Raw genomic sequence first — 19827 nt, forward strand, 5'->3', positions numbered from 1 at the left:
ATCGTTAAGCAAGTCTGCAGTATATTTCTTCCTAGCTTTGGAAAGAGAGAAGCAAGGGGGTGTCATTTCAGCAGTGTGCATCAACACTACTCATTTGTGATAAATCCTGGTTTATATTAAATGTGGTGTTATGTTACATGTGAACCAGGCCTTAATGATGCAACGTTAAGGCTTTGAGGTTGTGAGGATCTAAAGGTGGTTTCACCACCCATCTAGCACACTGCTGGGCTTGTGCTGGCAGGTTGGAGGAGTGCTCTTGTGCCTCTCCATCTACTTTATGGAGATTAAAAAACAACAACTTCCCCCTCCATTGGAAACAGTGTGAGTGGAAGAATAGGAAGAGATTTAGACCAGTTTGTGAGCTGGTCTAAATCTCTCTGCATTTGGGGGACATACTGGAGCACTGGGATAGTTTTGGATCCAAGGCACTCTGTCTTCGGTTAAGCCACAGCCACGAAAAAGGGGGAGGGGAAAATTTGACATCGGAGCTCACAATCTGATGTCAGGGAGGAAGATCTGATGACAGATCCCCTTCTCTACCACTACAGCATCTTCCATAGCCATGTTGCAGCCAATGTTGGGCCAAACCATTGGCTAAGGCCAAAAGGTGGGCATCCTCCCAGGGGCCATAGATTGCTACCTCAGTTTAATAGGTCTTGCCCTCTGCACAGTGCTTTGTAGATTGATCAGTTTATTTATTTCTCAGCATTTCATACTGTACTGGAATATTAGATTTTGGATTTAGAGAATTTCCAGGTTCCTATTAGATTCATGATGTTAAATCACTTCTTTCATGTAAACTGCCCAGAATGAATGAATGAATGAATGAATGAATGAATGAATGAATGAATAATTGTATCTGCAATCTGCTGCATTGCTGGAACTGAGGCACACTGATCAATCTTATATAGTTAGCAAAGACCGGTAAACTGCAAAGCATAATTTATGAAGTGCCACTTTTATCATAGCTGGAGGAATAGTGTCTTGCAATGCATAGATCTTTGCAGAGTTGTAGGTTTAAATTCTTCCCTCCCTCTTCTCTCTTAGATGAGGGACCCAGCATTCAAGAGGTGTTGCTAGAATTGACAGGTCAGAGGACTGTTCCTAATGTATTTGTAAATGGAACTCATGTGGGTGGATGTGATCAAACTTTCCAGGTAATCTCGCTCTTCCTCCTCTTGGCATGAAAATGAATTGTTATGAGATAATGATTATGCTTTTGTAGTCAGCGTCTCCAAACTGTCACTTGTGCTATCTTGTTATACAATACATAAAGTTTGGAATTCATAAAGTTGCAACTATCCTTTGTATCAGGCTTGGGAACTAGATGCAGAAGTAAGAAGCAAGCAGCCACCCTGTTTTATATGGGTTCTTTTTATCAGGAGGACTTCAGGTTACATTATTGATATCTACATTTCCTAGTAGTGCTCTTTCATTGTTGTTGTTGTTGGTTTTTTAGATGTGCAGCCAGAAACTATGTATGTTTTCTTTTGCCTTCTATGCTCTTTCCCAATAAAGAGTGTATAGAATTGTGGTACTAGCTTTAAGTTTTCTTAAAGGTCAGGCAAGTGCTGGGATGCAGAAGGGTTTCCTTATCAGGACAGCTGATGAGTAAATGAGTAAAACAGCCCCTGATCTTAAAACATCTGTACTTCTATGGGTTTGTATCCAACAGTTGTACTGCTCACAGAAGGCTCTTGGATTTAGTGGAGGATTCAGTGAATGGAATGGGGAGGGATGTGTTTTTGGCTGAGTTCCCCTTACTTCTGAGACACCCCATGGCAAGGTAACCCTCTGGAGTAGAATGGAAGGTGGTGCAGGGCACTACAGGAAAAGGTAGAATTTGTGGAAAGTTGCCTCCTGCTCCTGCTAGATTAAAGAGCTGTCCATTTCTAGGAAGAGAGCATTGGATATAACTTTGTTGTAATATTAACAAAGTATTCTGTATTCTGATTTCTGTATCTTGTGTCCTTTTTACAGGCTTACCATAGTGGCTTATTGCAGAAGCTTTTAGGGGATGGGAAAGGTGAAGAGATGGAAACCTACGATTATGACCTAATTGTTATTGGTGGTGGTTCCGGTGGGCTTTCATGTTCTAAGGTATGAACTCTACAAACAGGTTCCAAGCATATAATGTGATTTCATATTTTCCAACCTACTCCTTACATTTTTAAAAATCTCATTCACAATATAGTTACCTCAGCAGCATTCCATAGGTATCTGAGTGGAACCACAGTTCAAACAGCTTGCCTAAATCTTTTGACCCTGCAGCAAAAGGGCTAAAGAAACCTGGCTGGATGTGTGGATGTGGGTGGTGATGTTTCTCTGAAGTTGCATTCTTCAAAACAAAGCGGATTAAGTTTCATTGAATTAAGTGGACTTTACTTCTGAGCAAGCATGCATAGGATTGTGCTATCAAGACTATTATGTTATCTCAGAGCAGCCAAGAAAAAGGGGGTGTTTGTATATAACAGCAATAGAAAACCTGTGACCTTCCAGATGTTCTTAGAATCCCAACTTTCATCAGCTGCCACCAGTGTGGTCAGTGAGTCAAGGATGATGGAAGTGGCAGGGCAACAGCATCTGGAGGGCCACAGGATCTAAGTTAGCTTTACATCCAAGTTAGCTTTACATCCACGTTAGCTTTAAATAGACCCTGGGTCTAATTACTACGAAATAGCTCTTGAGGATCTTGTCACCTGCTTCTTAAGAAATGGATTGCTAGGTTTTGTTTTGTGTTCGAGAACAGTTGTTCCCAAACATTTCTCCTTGTGGATGACTTGAAAATGGCTGATTCTCTTGGCATACCACTTAATGATTTTCTGCCTTGGGGAGAGATATTGCTATTGTGATAATTTAATAAATAAATAAATAAATAAATAAAGTAAAATGCACTGTACAAGATACTATGTGAGTTTTAATTGTGTTTTTATTGCTTCTTTTATTTCTTATATTGTAATTTATTGTACAGTCGTACCTCGGGTTACGACCACCTCGGTTTGCGAACAGTTCGGGTTACGAACTGCGCAACCCCGGAAGTGTTTTCGCCGCGCGCGCGCGATCGCGCAATTTGCGCATGCGCAAAGCGCGAAAATCGCGAAAATCGCGCTTTGCGCATGCGCAAAATGGCGGCGCCCATCGCGCTCGGTTTGCGAACTATTCGGGTTACGAACTGCGATCCGGAACAGATCGCGTTCGTAACCCGAGGTATTACTGTATTATAATTTAAATTCCATAGAATTTAAATTGTTAAACAATAAAATATAATACAGGAAATAAAAGAGGTAATAAAAATACAATTAACAATCAAAATACGTATTTAGTGTGCCACAGACCACCTAGATGAAGCTTGTGGATCACTGATGGTTGTTCAGTAGTAAACTGGTTTGAGAATTAAACCATTCATAACGCATGCCATATGTTTAAGTTTAACACCCCTTCTTCTCTTGGAGAAGGAAAAGGATAATAAGTGACAGAAGTCTCTTTCACCTGTATATCATGATACTACCATGTTTCCCCGAAAATAAGACACTGTCTTATATTTATTTTTCCTCAAGAAGACACACTATGGCTTATTTTCAGGGGATGTCTTATTTTTTAATCACGTGTCCAGCCTCACCTCTTCTTGGCGCCCTCCAGAACTGCGCCTGTCACTATGGCTTATTTTATGGGCATGGCTTATTTTCAGGGAAAGAGGGCACAACACACCTATTGTACATATTTAGCCAGTGGCAACTTCTCTTTCACATTTTGCATTATCCTCAGTTTGAACATGGAATGTATGGGAAATCTTTGCATTCTACAGAGAGTGCCGGGGGGCATAGGTGAGAGTCCTAGGAATAAAACTGCTTAGAAAATAACCCTAATGTGGTAGAACAAACCAAGATTTAAATCAACTGTGAGAGGTGAAAAAAGAAGTGTTTCATGTAGGGTGTGTCTATGTGTGGGAGAAGTAAGGACATATAGCTAAGAATGCTAGTGTGAATTATGTGCTAAATTGCTGTGTTGAAGAAACATGAATAACACTGCATTTCAACCAGTGGCTGTTCTCTTCCTTGTCACAAATGGTAACTTTTCTGTTCCTTAGGGCATAACTGTTTTCACGAATGTGAACTGTTAAACTGCACCTAAAAAGGGACAGTCTTCTATATCTGCATAGGTCTGATGTTCATTTGTTTGTTATTTACAGGAAGCTGCCTCCTTAGGAAAGAAGGTCATGGTTCTAGACTACGTTGTACCAACACCTCTGGGTACAACATGGGGTAAGTAGTGATTTGAATAGATTTCAGTGATGCTACTTGGTCAGCCGCCTAACATGCTGGGGGTTGTTCATTCATTAGTGTCTGTTTTGCTGTGTGCTCTTGAGCATAACATATAGTCAATGTGATGGCTTTCTCATTTCAGCTTTCTTCAAATCCTCAGCAAACCTCTCTTTAGATCTGTGTCCTACAAAAAGTATTATTTGGCTAACGTTTTTGTTAGTATGGGAGGACTTGAATATTTCTCATCAAAGAAACTCTTAAACATATGCAACACAAAATTGGAACCATGGCCATGATGTTCCTGTTACATAAGCACATACTGATCTTGTGACTGTGGCATTGGCTTCCTCGTTTAAGGTTACGGCGGCAGAATAATGACTTTAACAGAGTCAGAGTGCAGTATAGCATAGAACAAAATGTCTGGCCTATAAACCTGTTTCTCCAACTTTGATTCTCCTTCAGTGTATTCTAATGACATCATGTGTTTAAAAGACTTGATATGATTAACTCCATGAGTATACAGTGGTACCTCTACTTACGAACGGAGCTCCGTCCGCCATCTTGGATGCAGTTTAGATAGGATTTTTCCTACTTACGAATTTTTAGATAGGGTTGCTTCGACTTACGAATTTTTTCTCCCAATGCATTCCTATGGGATTCAACCTACATTTTTTTTTTACTTACAAATGTGTGTTCGGAACGCATTCGTAAGTAGAGGTACCACTGTATTGCCAGTCAGTCAGTTGGTTCCAGACATGCAAATGGGAGGGCCTCTAATCCAATGGAGGTTGCTGCTGGAGGGAAGTAACTTTTGCCAATCCCTCTTTCCTTACCTGCAGCTCACAGTCTTCCACAGTGTTCCAAATGAACTCCCAATCCTCCAGAGCAGCTGTAGGTGGGAGAAGGAATGGGGGGCTAATTTCTGCTCCAGTCGTGGTTGGTCTGATCCAGCCCAACAACTAGTAGCAGAGATGTTGAAGGTTTGTTGTAGAAATGTTGACTAGTTCTTATTCTGTAAGGTTATCTGAAGCTTCACTGTAAGCCCTGGAAGTTCACTACTACTGGCAGTTTCACAAATAGCTCAGAGGGCTTGTGCAATCCCCTGGTGGCATGACAGGATTCCTTGCCAAAGTTGATTGTATCTGAGATATGCTTAATGTACACTCTTTGTTTCTGATATTATTGGGATAGAATTAAACCTTTCAACAGCCATTCAACCACTGGATTTTATGGACTCCTAGTGATGAGTGTCCATGTAAGTTTGCAATTCATATTTAAATCTTCCTGGTGTATAACCTGCATGGTTATGCACCATCTAAGATCTTTGGATGTGTATTTCGTAGCTTCTTCCTTTCCCACAGGCATGTGTTGCTCCCCACCATGTACACATGCTGTATATGGAATCGGAAAATTTAGTCTTTTTTAGTTTGCTAAAGCCATTTCTGCTAGTGTGAGGCTTGTTAGTAAAACATTCCATTGCATTTCACTTTCAATTTGTATACTGCCTTTCTATGTTACTATACACAAGGTTTGCAGCAACAGAACATACAACAAAGAACTCAACACATTATAGTAATCTGATCCAATTCAGAAAGTCACAATAAAACATAACTTTAAAATGTAACTACTTATATCAAATAATTTCATATTCAGTAATCAATATCAAGTGCCTCCTGTTTCTCTTCTGTCTGTGAAAGGATACGCAGAACAGGGCAAAGGCAGGAAGCCTAAATATGTGAAGCTGTGTCAGTTGTCAAGTCTTAACCACCTTTAATACTGCAGCTGGAACTTTGGTGAGGTTGGGGAAGAGGGCTCACCAACATTGCCCTTTCATTGCTGCCAGCCTCTTGTGTAGGATATAAGAGGAAGCTGGCTGTGAATAATCAAGCCTGGTGAGAAGAGTCACTCCCTCTGAACTTAATTTAAGCCAGACTGCCGAGGTTTGGAGTGCAGTCAAAACCAGCAGCTAGAGCTTTATTTATTGTGTGTTACCTTCCCCCCCCTTTGTTCTTACATATTTAAGCCTAGATTATTAGTTTTGCAATAATGAATTGAATCAATGTTTGATGGGTTGTTTATTTCAGTGTTTCTCAACCACTGTTCCGCGGCACACTAGTGTGCCGCGAGACGCTGGCTGGTGTGCCGCGACGTGCGGCAACGAGAAGGGCGATTTGCATTGTCATGTGCCTGGCGGCCGCCAATAAACAACAATGACCCGCCAGAAAGCAATATTTCTCCTCCTCTTTCCCAAAGCTCAGTGCAAACGAGCCTGGCGGCCGCCAATACACAGCACTTACCCGCCGGAAAGCAATATTTGGCAAGTGTTTCTTACAGTCATAATTATAATATAGGGCGGCACAGAGTTAAAATTTTTAACTTTTTTAATGGTGGTGTGCCTCGTGATTTTTTTCACGGAACAAGTGTGCCGTGGCCCAAAAAAGGTTGAGAAACACCGGTTTATTTTGTCCTATTTGACACATTTTGTAAACTGGAAGACATTTGTTGCAAGCAGCTTTGGGCATAGCTCCATTTGAAAGTAGGCATATAAATAAATAAACTTGATCAATAATAAATGTTGCTCGGCATGCAGTAAGGGTTTGTGTTGTTGACCATGTATGTAAGGTATTTAAGATACGGCAGCAGTTCTGTGCATCATAATAGTAGGTCTTACTTAATACAGTACAGTTAATGAGAAGTTTCTTAATTAAATATACACTTTGCATTTCAGGACTTGGCGGCACTTGTGTAAATGTTGGCTGCATTCCTAAGAAGCTGATGCATCAGGCAGCCCTGTTGGGTCAGGCACTGCGAGATTCAAGGAAGTTTGGCTGGGAGTATGATCAGCAAGGTTTGTAAGAAAGCAAATAATGTATTTTTTTGCGGGGGGGGGGGAGAGCAACAGGTGCATTTTTATCTTTGGGACCAAAGCCCTGAAACTGGTGTACTGTAATGTTAACTAGGCTACTAGCATGTGCTAGTGAAGGAATGTAAGGAATTTAGGGTGCTGCTTTCTCCCCCCCCCTTTCAGTAGGCTATTTAATGGCAACAAGTGATTGTTTAACATAAACATGTGCTTGTCTTCTTTATACATCAGTATTTGGAATCCTAGAGAGTCACTTGTCACTATCTTTTCAAAAGTTGAAAAAATATATAAAAAAATTGTTCCAGTAGCACCTTAGAGACCAACTAAGTTTGTCATTGGTATGAGCTTTCGTGTGCATGCATACTTCTTCAGATTAAGAAGTGTGCATGCACAAGAAAGCTCATACCAATAACAAACTTATTGGTCTCTAAGGTGCTACTGGACGGAATTTTTGTTTCTACTACGCCAGACCAACACGGCTACCTACCTGTTTTCAAAAGTTGTTGGTGTACGCAAATTTTATTGCAACTACTGTCTGTGTATTTATCTGCAAATATTGAAACGCGAGACCTATGAGATCATTGTGAGTACAGTACCTGCATTTGTTTCAGTGGGGTAATGCAGCCCAATCCTGCTATCTGCTCGCTATATGAAAATTCACTTATCTGCATTTAAAGACTTCTGCCCAAGCCTCACTATATGCTCCACAGAGTCACATATATGAACATCTGGCTTCCTTATTTCCTTGTTTTTTGTGCTGTGCTGGTTGGTGGCAGCCATTTTCAGGCAGAAACCATGGGGTAGGGGGAGCAAGATCAGACTAATCAGAGTAGGAACAGTCAGCCAAATTTGTTTGTTTGTTTGTTTACTTTCTCTCTTTCTTGTTGATTGGCTGCAGCGATTTCAGGAAGAAACCATGGAATGGAGGGGGGGAGGAGAGTGAGCAAATCTCACATTGGAAGTGTTCTCATAAGAAATAATGGAAATTGTGGACTCATTATGCAAATGTGTGACTAATGATTTCATGGGAAGGCATTGTGTTCATTAAGCAGCATATGCATGTATTGATTTCATTGATGGGATCTGATAAATTAATTTTTGTATGAACATTTTAGTTAAACACAACTGGGAGACCATGGTAGAAGCAATTCAAAATTATATAGGATCATTGAACTGGGGATATCGGGTCGCCTTGCGTGATAAGTCTGTGACATACCTCAATGCCTATGGAGAATTTGTTGGACCACACAAGATTAAGGTACCTGCAGAACATTGTCATTGTTGACATTTGATCTATTCAGAAGTGTTGCTTATATAATCATTACTGTGTGTGAACAAAATAAAAAAATTCCTTCCAGTAGCACCTTAGAGACCAATGAAGTTTGTCATTGGTATGAGCTTTCGTGTGCATGCACACTTCTTCAGATACCAATACGCACACGAAAGCTCAAACCAATGACAAACTTCATTGGTCTCTAAGGTGCTACTGGAAGGATTTTTTTTATTTTGTTTTGACTACGTCAGACCAACACGGCTACCTACCAGTAACTGTGTATGAACAAGTTAAAGTGATAGATTAGGAAAAGCAATGCTGTTTAACCTATTTTGTTTCAGTTGCAACTGTATGGTCTTGTACAGGCATCCCCAAACTGCGGCCCTCCAGATGTTTTGGCCTACAACTCCCATGATCCCTAGCTAACAGGACCAGTGGTCGGGGAAGATGGGAGTTGTAGTCCAAAACATCTGGAGGGCCGAAGTTTGGGGATGCCTGGTCTTGTACAACATCGAACACCTCAAAAGGTATTACACAAATGACATAATGGATAGATGATTAGCCACAAATGAAGTTGCTCTGCTGAATAAGTTTTTTCCTAAATACTGAATTAATTAAACTAGGGCAGATATTTTGCTCTGTGAAAAGAGGCAGTTGAGAAACAATAACTTCAGTTTGTACTAAGTTGTAATTGCAAATTTAATTCAATACTGTAACTACATGAAGATTATTTTAATTTTAGTGTTAATTATTCACAAGTAAAACAACATAAAAATCTGCATGATGTAATACTGTATTGGTTGATAGATTATTCAGATCAGTGTGTCTTACTGCCTTGTAAGTAATTCTTGGTAAAGTAATTTGCTGGAAATATCTTGGGGGAAATGCACTGCTGTGTGGAAGAATACCAGTTCTAAAACTTTATTTCTGTTGACTAGGCAACCAACAGAAAAGGTCAAGAAACTTACTGCACAGCTCAGACATATGTTATAGCCACAGGAGAAAGACCTCGATATCTAGGTATCCCAGGAGACAAAGAGTACTGTATTACAAGGTGAGCTTGAATTAAATGATTGCTTTTCGGTAGATTAAAAGGGCTTCTCAGTATTTAAACATTAGTGCTAATACTGTTTCATTTTCAGCGATGATCTCTTCTCTCTGCCCTACTGCCCTGGAAAGACTTTGGTTGTGGGAGCTTCTTACGTAGCATTGGAATGTGCCGGATTTCTTGCTGGACTTGGTTTGGATGTCACAGTTATGGTACGCTCTATCCTTCTTCGTGGCTTTGATCAAGAAATGGCAGAGAGAGCAGGAGCCTATATGGAAACCCATGGTGTAAAATTCATCAAGAAGTTTGTTCCTGTTGAGGCAAGTATCTCCCCTGGTTACATCAGATAGGAAAACGCTGAGGTTTGAAATCCTTTTGTGCAGCTTTGAGCAATATGGCATATGTGTAAACACTGTTGAGGGGGGTTTGCCCTGCAAAGGCTAATGAAGTGAACATTGTAATAAAACAGTATTATGTGGGTTGAGATAAAATTCCTAAGTTTATGACTGTTCCATGCAGGTTGTAAAGTTGGAGGAAGGCATGCCTGGAAAACTGAAAGTGATTGCAAAATCCACTGAAGGAATACAAATGATTGAAGGAGAATACAACACTGTAAGTGCTCTGCGCTTGTGATTTTTGTTTTGTTTTGTTTAAATTTATTATTGTGGTGGGGAGGTTGGTAAGTTAGTTGTTCTTAACTTGGCACTGCTGACATACTTAGGCCAGAATTTAGCAGTAACTGCTGCTGCACAGCCTGGTGCAGCACTCTAACCCTAGCACTTTTGCAACAAAGTTCATTACTGGATTGCTCCCTTTTGCTGTCTGTCTAGGTTCAGTCATAGAGTTGGCCAGATGGTAGCATGTCATGAGCATGTTGGAATCTAGTTTTATACCCTGAATAGTTTTTGAACTCCTTTTTAAACCACATGTGGGGAACCTTGGGCCTAGGAGCCAAATGTGGCCCTCAAGGCCTTATCAGTGTGGCCATTGGGTACTATTTCCATGCCACACCCCTCACCACCCTTGTGTCACCCCCTCCTTGTGTGTGTTTATGCCTGGTTCGAATATGTCCTTGAACTCGATAACTGCTCTTGTTTGCCCCAATGAAGGATGGAGAGGGGTGTCAGTGTGTAAAGTAGCTCTGTCCAATTGCTCTGTCGACTTTTGCCTCTGGCCCCACACTCCACTGGCATGTAGCCACCTGTAATTGCCTAGAAGGCAGTGCCACCCTTGAACTGGAAAAACAACAACCCCCCACCCCTGGTTTAAACCAAATAGTGCTGCTTGGATTACATGAGAGACTTTTCAGTACAGGACCACCAAAACAACATACATGATTCTTTTTTGTGCAGGTTTTGATAGCTGTGGGCCGTGATGCTTGTACTAAAAATATTGGCTTGGACAAAATTGGTGTGGCAGTTAATGCAAAGTAAGTATTCCAACTCTTTAATTAATCTTGGTACATACTGACATTTGTTTAGAAATCAGCTTTGGTCTTTTAACAGACTTCCTAGAACATCTACTTTCAGAAGTCTATTCTAAATTATCAACTAGAACCCATGAGCTCTTAAGGGTGAAACTAGGTATCTTAAGCATGCTGACAAAATTAGTTTAAAACTAGCACTTTATGCTTATAAATTCCTGCATTTTACTATTACCAGTTGTTAAGTTGCAAATCCATCTGTAGAGCATGAGAATCTTAATCTCGGGGTCGTGGGTTCAAACCCCACATTAAGCAAAAAGATTCCTGCATTGTAGAGGGTTGAACTATATGATCATCATTGTCCCTTCCAACTCTACAATTCTAGGAAAACCTGCTTAATTTTTCAGTTTTGAAACTTAACTACAGCAGTCTTTATTTATTTTAAATTAGTATGAAGCCAAGCAAGAGAGTCCACTTCCCATTAAATTAGTTTAATTTGTTTTATAGCTTAACACCTAGAGAAGCATCTGATATTATTATATTAAGGATTAAACGTCATATAGCCCAATGAGTATGGCTGTTGGAATCTGCTCATTGTAGAGATTGATCTGGCCTGACAAGTATGAAAAGTTGTGTGGTACTAGATGTTAATTTTCTTCAATATAGTGCTAACCAACTAGTATTCTGATGTCTGTCTTTACATATAGTAATGTCCAAGGCCGCATGAGCAGATTTCCCTTTGCTCTCTTTCCCGTGTCATCCTAAATCTGCTCCAGAGGGTCCCCAAGCGCTCTGGAGCAGATTGGTTTTGGGGGGGGGGTGTTGCCGCAGGAGAGAGAAGAGGAAGTTGTTCCCTGAGTGGATTGACTTAGTTGGATGTCTCTCATTATTAAGTGTTATCAAGTGTAATCAAATCGTAGCACTATGTCAGTGTTAACTTTCCCCCCCTTCCATGTAACAAGGAATGGCAAAATACCTGCAAACGACGAAGAACAAACCAGTGTGCCTTATGTCTATGCTATTGGAGATGTTTTGGAAGGAAAGCCAGAACTTACACCAGTTGCCATACAGGCAGGCAAGCTGTTAGCTCGCAGACTTTTTGGAGGGAGTAATATAAAGGTAAACGTGCGATTTCTTATGGTTATTACTAATTGCATGTTCAGACAAATAGTTTTTTGAAATAATCTTCTGGTATGGTTAAGATGCTTGGAATTGGTTTATACTTAAAGCTATTCCATGTTAGTGTCACCACTTTTAAGTAATTTCTGGTCAAGCCTATGCACCATATCAGTTGCTAATACCGTGTTTCTCCAAAAATAAGACACCGTCTTATATTTACCGTGTTTCTCACATTTTAAGATGTGCCTATAAAATAAGCCATGGCACGATTTTCATGCTTTGAAAAAATATAAGACATACCCCGAAAATAAGCCATAGTGCTACCGTAAGTGCAGTTCTGGAGGGCCTCGCCAAAATACCCAGCAGCGCGCGCCGCATGGAGCCCCGAGCCAGCGGGACCCAGCAATGTCCGCAGCGCGCGCCATGTGGAGCCCCAAGCCAGCGGGACCCAGCTGAAGCGCCGACAAAGCCTCAATCGTCCTGTGCTGGGAAACGTTGTGGCTGTGGGGTGGTGGAGGTTACTCTGGCTACCCGGCACTGCTCCTTTCACCCTCCGCTGTTCGTGGCGTGCAACAGCAGCAAACTGGAAGGACCAAGCAGTGCCTCGTGGTCTGCAGAAACGCTCACACAGTGCAGGATTGTTTTCCAATTATCTCGGGACAGTCGCTCCACGTGGAGCCATAACTTGCCTTTCTCTTTCACCATGTAGCGCCAGCGATTATTCCCCTCCTCCCTTTCTGCCCTCTCTCTCTCCCCTCCTCCCTTCCTTTCCCCTTGGCACGGGACCCGCTGAAGCGCCGACAAAGCTCCTGGCAGCGCTGCGCAGAGCGCCCCGAGCCGCAGCAGGAGTGGGTGGGGGTAACAGAAGTCGGAAGTGGTGTGTCTGCCGCACGCCTTTCCTCTATGGTCTCTACGGGTGCTGCGGAGGGAACCTCCTGGTGGAATTGCGCTCGCCCCTGGCTTTGCATGGAGCGCTGCCGAGCGGGCGAAGCCTGGGACGCCCCGGGAGGGAGCAGGAGGCGGCGGCGCCTGCGGCGGAGACAAGAACGGGACGGCGGAGAGGCCGAGAGCCACGGTGCTCCTGTGGCTCAGGGCGCTCTGCGCAGCGCTGCCGGGAGCTTTGTCAGCGCTTCAGCGGGTCCCGCTGGCTCGGGGCTCCATGCGGCGCGCGCTGCTGGGCGCTTTGTCGGCGCTTGAGCAGCAGCATCAACTTAGCGGTTAGTTAAAAAAAAAAAATAAGACACCCTCCCGAGAGTAAAAATAAATATAAGACATGTCTTAAAATGTGAGAAACACGATATTTTTCCTCAAAAAAAAAAACCACGGTGGCTTATTTTCAGGGGATGTCTTATTTTTTTATTAAGTATGGTACAGTTTAACCTACAAGGTTAAACTGCCTATCACTATGGCTTATTTTCGGGGTATGGCTTATTTTCGGAGATACACGCTAGCATTGGACTTACGAATCTCAGTGGAAGGCACTGATCCCTGTCCAACTTCTGGTATAGCCACAGCCATTTTTTGTATTTATTTATATGCCACTTGATTACAGTAGTCTCTAAGTTGAGTTGTGATTGTATGGTGACTATATTATGTTGCTAACAAAATTTGGAAAGTACTACATGGGCTTTTACATGAATTGAATTTTGGAAAAGTTTCCAAGGAACTCTTCTCATTATGAGACTTTTGTGGGTGAGCTGAGAGTTTGTTGGACCCTGTGTGAGAACCCGGAGACTGAGATGGTGTGTCAGAAGGAAAATGAGTTGATACTGATTTTTATATATTGGTAACTTTGTATTACTGTAACATTTGTACGTATATGTAACACTGTATTTTTCTAATATTTTGTTTAAGTTGTCTGTTGTTGCTTCAGTTTTCTGTACACCGCTTAGAGATATTTATAATATATTAAGTGGTATAGAAGTTAAATAATCAAAGCAAATAATGAAAAGGATAGAGTGATTGCCAAGGAGAGAGACATATTGAAGCATCCTGAGAGTTAGTGGGGTGGGGTGAGCTTGGAAACATATACAGTCGTACCTTGGTTTTCAAACAGAATGAAACGACTTCTGAAACATTCGGAAGCTGTGCCAGATGTTTGGCTTCTGAGGCAAAGTTTGCAACGTTTGAGTTCTGAGTTGTTCATGAACTAAGCTGTTAAAAAACCAAGGTACGACTGTACAGACCAGTATCTGTGCCCTGCTTTAAGTGTTAAGCTTGGGCTGCTGCTTTTGCTGCAAGAGTATATGCTATTGTTTGTACTGTGGCCAGTGCAAGTTTTATAGGATGGTTGTTGCATTTTCACCCCAATTGCTTTCAATTTTAGTGTGACTACATCAATGTACCAACTACTGTGTTTACACCTCTGGAATATGGCTGTTGTGGATTATCGGAAGAACGAGCCATTGAACAACTTGGACAAGAAAATTTAGATGTGAGATTGAAGTCTTAAAACTTTGCAATTAAATATGGGTTCTCTTCAGGGTATTAATATATGTGCAATCATATTGTGCCTCATAATCTAGTTTATTTTTGTAGGAACATTAGCTGACCTGTCCTCACAGCCCTGTTTCCCTAGCCCAGTGTTTTTACTGGTGGAAAGGTAGTCCCTAGCTCTCTGTTGAGGTTCACTCTTACACACAGGCTTTTTCCTTGACAGCATAAATGTAGGGGTGGGGACATTCTCCCACATGCTTTTTTCCTTTTCCTTTTTGCAAGGATAGGAATAGCAGCTTCCCTTTCTTTTTCATCCCGAGGGTGTAGGTTCCTGAGATGCTTGCACGCACCACTTTAGAGATACAGTATTGTAAAAAAGTGCAAGGGATATTATTAAAAGTGAAGCACAAAGTCATTAAAGGGAAAACAAACTTTAAAAGCCTAACTTTCTTTTCCAGGTGTATCACGCGATGTTCTGGCCACTTGAATGGACAATACCCAACAGAGATAACAACACTTGCTATGGAAAAGTAATCTGCAATAAGCTTGACAATGTACGTATTCTGCTCTAAAAACATTTGTTTTCTTGCATTTTCCTATTTTCCAAAATATAAAGAAAGCCAGGGGACATCCTCTTCAAAGTTGTGTGGATTGTTCTGCCCAGGGTGCTAAAATGTAGGAACAGAGAGTTGCCCTATAGCGAGTCAGACCATAAATCCATCCAGTTCAGTATTATCTACACTGAGTGGCCATCCAGATTTTCAAGCGAGAGACTGCCGTAGCCGTACCTGAAGATCCCAGGAATTGAATTTGGGACCTGCTGTAAGCAAATGCTGTACCACACTGACCTACAGCCGTCCTCCAAGTGTACAGTAACTTAATTTATCTGTTCTATTTTAAAACTGTACTAAAAGCAACTTGCAGCTTCTAATTCCCTGGCTTTATTTCTTTATTGAAGCCACAAAGCAGCTCAGCTTCTTGGAAGCGTCCAGCTGAAAATACCCTAGTGGTGCACAACTTGGCACAGCTAATGAAGTTGTCTCACCCTAACTGGATTGTAACCAACCCTGTTGTCTAGACTCCACAACATTCCCTAAACATTCAGTCCCTGAATGGATGGGGTTGATGGGACTTACAGGTAATCCAGAGTATATGGAGGGCAGCACATTGGCTATCACTGGTGTAGTGACACACTTTCAATTAACATAAATTCATAGTGTATTTGAAAGGTAAGGTTGCATAGTTCTATATGTATTTAAGTTTGGGTCTGTAAGCAAAACTGCATTCATGCATGAGGTCAAAACTCACTATCACACTGGAAGCAGGAATCTAGGCAAAGCTTTATGAAATATGCTACTGCTCTTCTGAAATGGTTTTCTTAAAGTAGTATGAGAAAATGTATTCTTGTCTTCTGTTTTTACCATGCATAACCTTCATTAGTGGAGCTAAGTCATCAAACTAATTATAGGAAGGATGAAAACCATCCTTCCTATAATTCCAACCAGCTTGTTGGGGTTAGACCTGTTCCATCTTCCTTTCATGTGGTGGACAATAGAACTAACCCTTTTCATTGGTTTCTGCCCAACTTCTCATTAATGTGATGTATCAGTGGTTACCTTTATTCTCATTTATTTGCACAGTGAGTGAATACATTTTTATATGAGCTTGTGGCTTAGAAATGAATAGATACTAATAATTCAGTTTAAGTACTTTTAATAGCGGGTCTAAGCATCTCACTTTTGTATTTTTTCCTATTCTCGATTGGTGTAACATACTTTATTATTATTATTATAAAATTAAACTTTATTAGGTTTTTCCTTGATTTCCTTGATTGTCTTTTTCCTTGATTTCTTCATTTAGCATACTTGGGAGAAAAATTTCCGGTTCTTTCCTAAATGATATTCTAACTATCTTTTTTAACTATCTATAGATTCCATCCCAAAAAGTCTATTTTTTTACACCTCCACCAAATGTGCATAAACGTTCCGACTTCTTTGTTGCACCTCCAGCAGATGTTTTTACTTCCTTTATATATCTTAGCCAATCGCACCGAGGTCAGATACCACCTAAATTGCATCTTATATATATTTTCCTTTAGGTCGTAACTTGATATAATTTGGATATCTCTTTGCCATAAGGACTTCCGGTTTTGCCGCGGAACGCGGAGCACGCTCTTGCCGAGAGCTCTGAGTCTCGGTAAATTAATTCAGGGGGAAAAGGGGGGGCAGACGGCTACCCGCACCCCAAAAAAGGTTAAGGAGGCGATCCTTACCTGAAGTTGCCGGTGGTGCCCCTGAGGAACTCCTGGCATCCCTCGCCAAAAGGCTGAGGAGAGGGGGAGTCCTGGGCACGGAGGCGCTGAGATCAACGTCCCTGCTTTAAAGCCTGCAAGAGCGACGCGGCCAAGACGGTAAAATTTCTTTTGCCTTCAATTTGCCATATACCGGAGCGTGGGTTTGAAAAGAGAAGAACGTATGTAGAAACCCCCCCCCCAAGAACTGTGCCTTATCAACTCAGCAAAAAACCGCTGAAAAGGGGGAGTGAGGGGGCAGAGAAACGTAAGGAAACAGTGCTTTTTTAAAGAAGTTAAAGACGCTGCCGGAGCAAAAGTGGTTTGAGTTAAAGACAGTGAATTTAAGAAGTATTTTAAAAGAAGTCTTCCGTATATTGAGATACAGTACATGCATGCAAATGAACTTTGCCTGGGAAGCAAGGATTAGTATAAAGATAACTGCTTGAGACTGAGCAATTGGAAAATAAAAGAAATTAGTTTATTGAGGAAAGCGGGAGACTAACGGGCTGTAGCGTGTGTGTGTGGAGAAGAGAGAGACTGAATTTTTAAAAGGGAATTATTAAAATGGCGGATGCCTCACTACAGAAATGATTAAGCAAAAAAGCTGAAAGAAGAAGCAGGAAGTAGGGGGAGAGTTGGAGACAAGGAGAAGTGTATAAAGAGAGACTGTAAATCGACTGTGCCTCCAAACAGCGACACCAGAGGAGGAAACTAAAAAGACAGGCAATACCAAGCAAAGTGCCACCTGGTGGAGAAAGAGGATATTACAAGCAGAGAAGGAAAAAAAGGAAAATGCCACCCAAATTAATAGGAGTAGGAAATCAACAACAAAGAAGGAACTCCACAATGGAAGCAGAAATGGACTTGAAAGAACTCATTCTAAGTTTAAAAGGAGACATAGGAGAAGTAAAGAAAGATTTGACTGAAAAAAGATGAGTGACAGGATGAAATTTTTGGAAGACAAAGTGGACAAAATGGAGGAAAAAGTAGACAAGGGTGTGAAAGAGAGAAAGGAAATAGGAAGTGAACTGACTGAAGTACGAGAGAAGTAAAGCGACGGAAACAGAGATAGAGGAAATGAAAAATAAAATCCAAGCACTGGAAAACAACATCAAAAAAGCCAACAATGAAAAGAATGAAAGTAAGAAAGAAACGGAAAAAATGAGGAAGGAACTAGATGAGCAGAGAGCACTGCAGGAGGCTGCTCTTGATGCCTTGGCAATGATGCAATTAAAAATTAGAGAAAAAACATTGAGGTTTCAAAATGTACCAGAGAAAGAGGGTGAGGACATTGAGAGAATAATTGTGGAAGAGGTTGCGAAATGGTTGGAGGTGGAGATAGAAGGAATTGAAGAAAGAGTGGGAAAGACTTTTAGAGTAAACTCAAAGAAAGCCAAAGCCAATAATTGGCCAGGGGACGTTTTAGTATCGTTCACCACTGGATGGCTGGTGGAAAAGATCTTGAAAACGAAGGGGGAAAAGAAATTGAAGATAGAAGGAGTTGAGATTGTGATATTGAAGGAGGTCCCCCCCGATTGATTCAGAAGAGAAAGAAATATGACTTTTTGACGAAACCATTAAAAAAGAAAAAAATTGTATTTCGCTGGGAGTATCCATCTTTTTTCTATAAAGGGAAGCAGAGGAAATTCGAGATAGTAGGAGAAGCGGACATATTTTGGCGAAAATATTGGCAGGAGCTTGGGGGAGAGAAAATAAGACCGGTGGAAGAACAACAAGACAGCAATGCGGAGGAAGAAAATGAAATTGGAGCGAGTGAAGAAGAAGAAGAAGAAGGATTGATTCAAGAAACTTAATTGTAATGAATTGTTTAAAAGGAACCACAGGGGAGGGGAGGGATAAAATTGTAAAACATTTCGATTGAAAATAGGAAGGGAAAGCTCCCCTGAAAAAAGCTATTATTATATCTACTATCAATTCAGCAATACAGAGATTGTGGCTTAGCAGTGAGGAAAAGGCATAGAGAGTGATTTTCTCTTGATTGAGCAGTAAGTATATATATATATATATATATTGATAATAAATTAATAAAATAAAAATGAATTTAAAAATAATCTCATGGAACGTGAACGGTTTGAATAATAAAAAGAAGAGAAATAAATTGGGGCATGTGTTAAAAAAATCAAATTGGGATATTATCTGTCTCCAAGAGACACACATTAATAAAAAACATGAGAAAATTCTGGAAAATGGAAAATTAGGAAAAGAAAAGGGAAAAAGTTGATAATAGTGGGGATATATGTACCCAATGGGGGTAAAGTTAATTTTTTTTTAAGAATTAGAGGGGGAATTAATTGGCTATGCGGAGGAAAATATGATTATAATGGGCGATTTGAACGGAGTTATGAATCCGGAGTTGGATAAATCAGCAAATAAGGGGAAAAAGAAAGAAACAAACCTCCCAAAGAACTTTTGTAGAATGGTTGAAAACTTAGATCTTGTAGACTCATGGAGGTACAAATATCCAATCCGGAAAGAATTTACATATTGCTCCTCATGGCACCAAGTAGCAAGTAGGATTGACGGAATATGGGTCTCTAAAGACATAATAAGGGAAATTGGGAGAGTAGAAATACTCCCCAAGACGCTAACAGACCACAACCCGATAACGTTATGTTTGGAAAGGAAAGAACAGGAAAAGAATAGAAGATGGAGAATGAATGTTTTTCTTTTAAACAATGAAAAAATTGTGCAGGGAGCGCGTGAGTTGATGAAAGAGTATTTTGAGCTAAATTGTAATGGGGAAGTAGATCTGAAAACGGTTTGGGATGCGGGGAAAGCAGTGGTGAGGGGTTATCTCGTCCAACAAAATAAAATTGAAAGAAATTTGAAGGAAGAAAAGAAAAGAAAATTAATGGAGGAAATAAAGAAGAAGGAGAAGATATTATATAAGACAAAGAAATAGAGCAAGAACTAAAGATTTTAAGAACAGAATATGAAAATATAATAGAACAAGAATTGGAGAGACAAATACAATTTTGGAAATACAAGCATTTTGAGTGGGCCAATTGTCAGAAGTATGGGAAGGAGTCAGGCTCTGGGGCCTGTAGTGATTTGCAGGACTGGGGCATGCCTCAACTTGTGCTGGAGAA

General features: G+C 40.8%; 1 protein-coding gene across 2 annotated transcripts in view; it reads left to right on the top strand.

Annotated features, from left to right (window-relative positions):
- Positions 1–19827, top strand: part of LOC118080754 (thioredoxin reductase 3) — a 35636-nt gene that overhangs the window by 9905 nt on the left and 5904 nt on the right. For both annotated transcript variants that reach the window (XM_035106482.3, XM_060271400.2), the window contains exons 3-14: positions 1048–1157; positions 1981–2100; positions 4190–4262; positions 6991–7110; positions 8241–8383; positions 9337–9452; positions 9541–9766; positions 9966–10058; positions 10799–10875; positions 11832–11988; positions 14315–14422; positions 14883–14978. In XM_035106482.3, coding sequence (XP_034962373.2) covers positions 1048–1157; positions 1981–2100; positions 4190–4262; positions 6991–7110; positions 8241–8383; positions 9337–9452; positions 9541–9766; positions 9966–10058; positions 10799–10875; positions 11832–11988; positions 14315–14422; positions 14883–14978 — 1439 coding nt within the window. The remainder of the gene's footprint in view (positions 1–1047; positions 1158–1980; positions 2101–4189; positions 4263–6990; positions 7111–8240; positions 8384–9336; positions 9453–9540; positions 9767–9965; positions 10059–10798; positions 10876–11831; positions 11989–14314; positions 14423–14882; positions 14979–19827) is intronic.

The sequence above is a fragment of the Zootoca vivipara genome, chromosome 2, assembly GCF_965207765.1.
Source record: "Zootoca vivipara chromosome 2, rZooViv2.hap1.1, whole genome shotgun sequence".
NCBI classification, from domain to species: domain Eukaryota; kingdom Metazoa; phylum Chordata; class Lepidosauria; order Squamata; family Lacertidae; genus Zootoca; species Zootoca vivipara.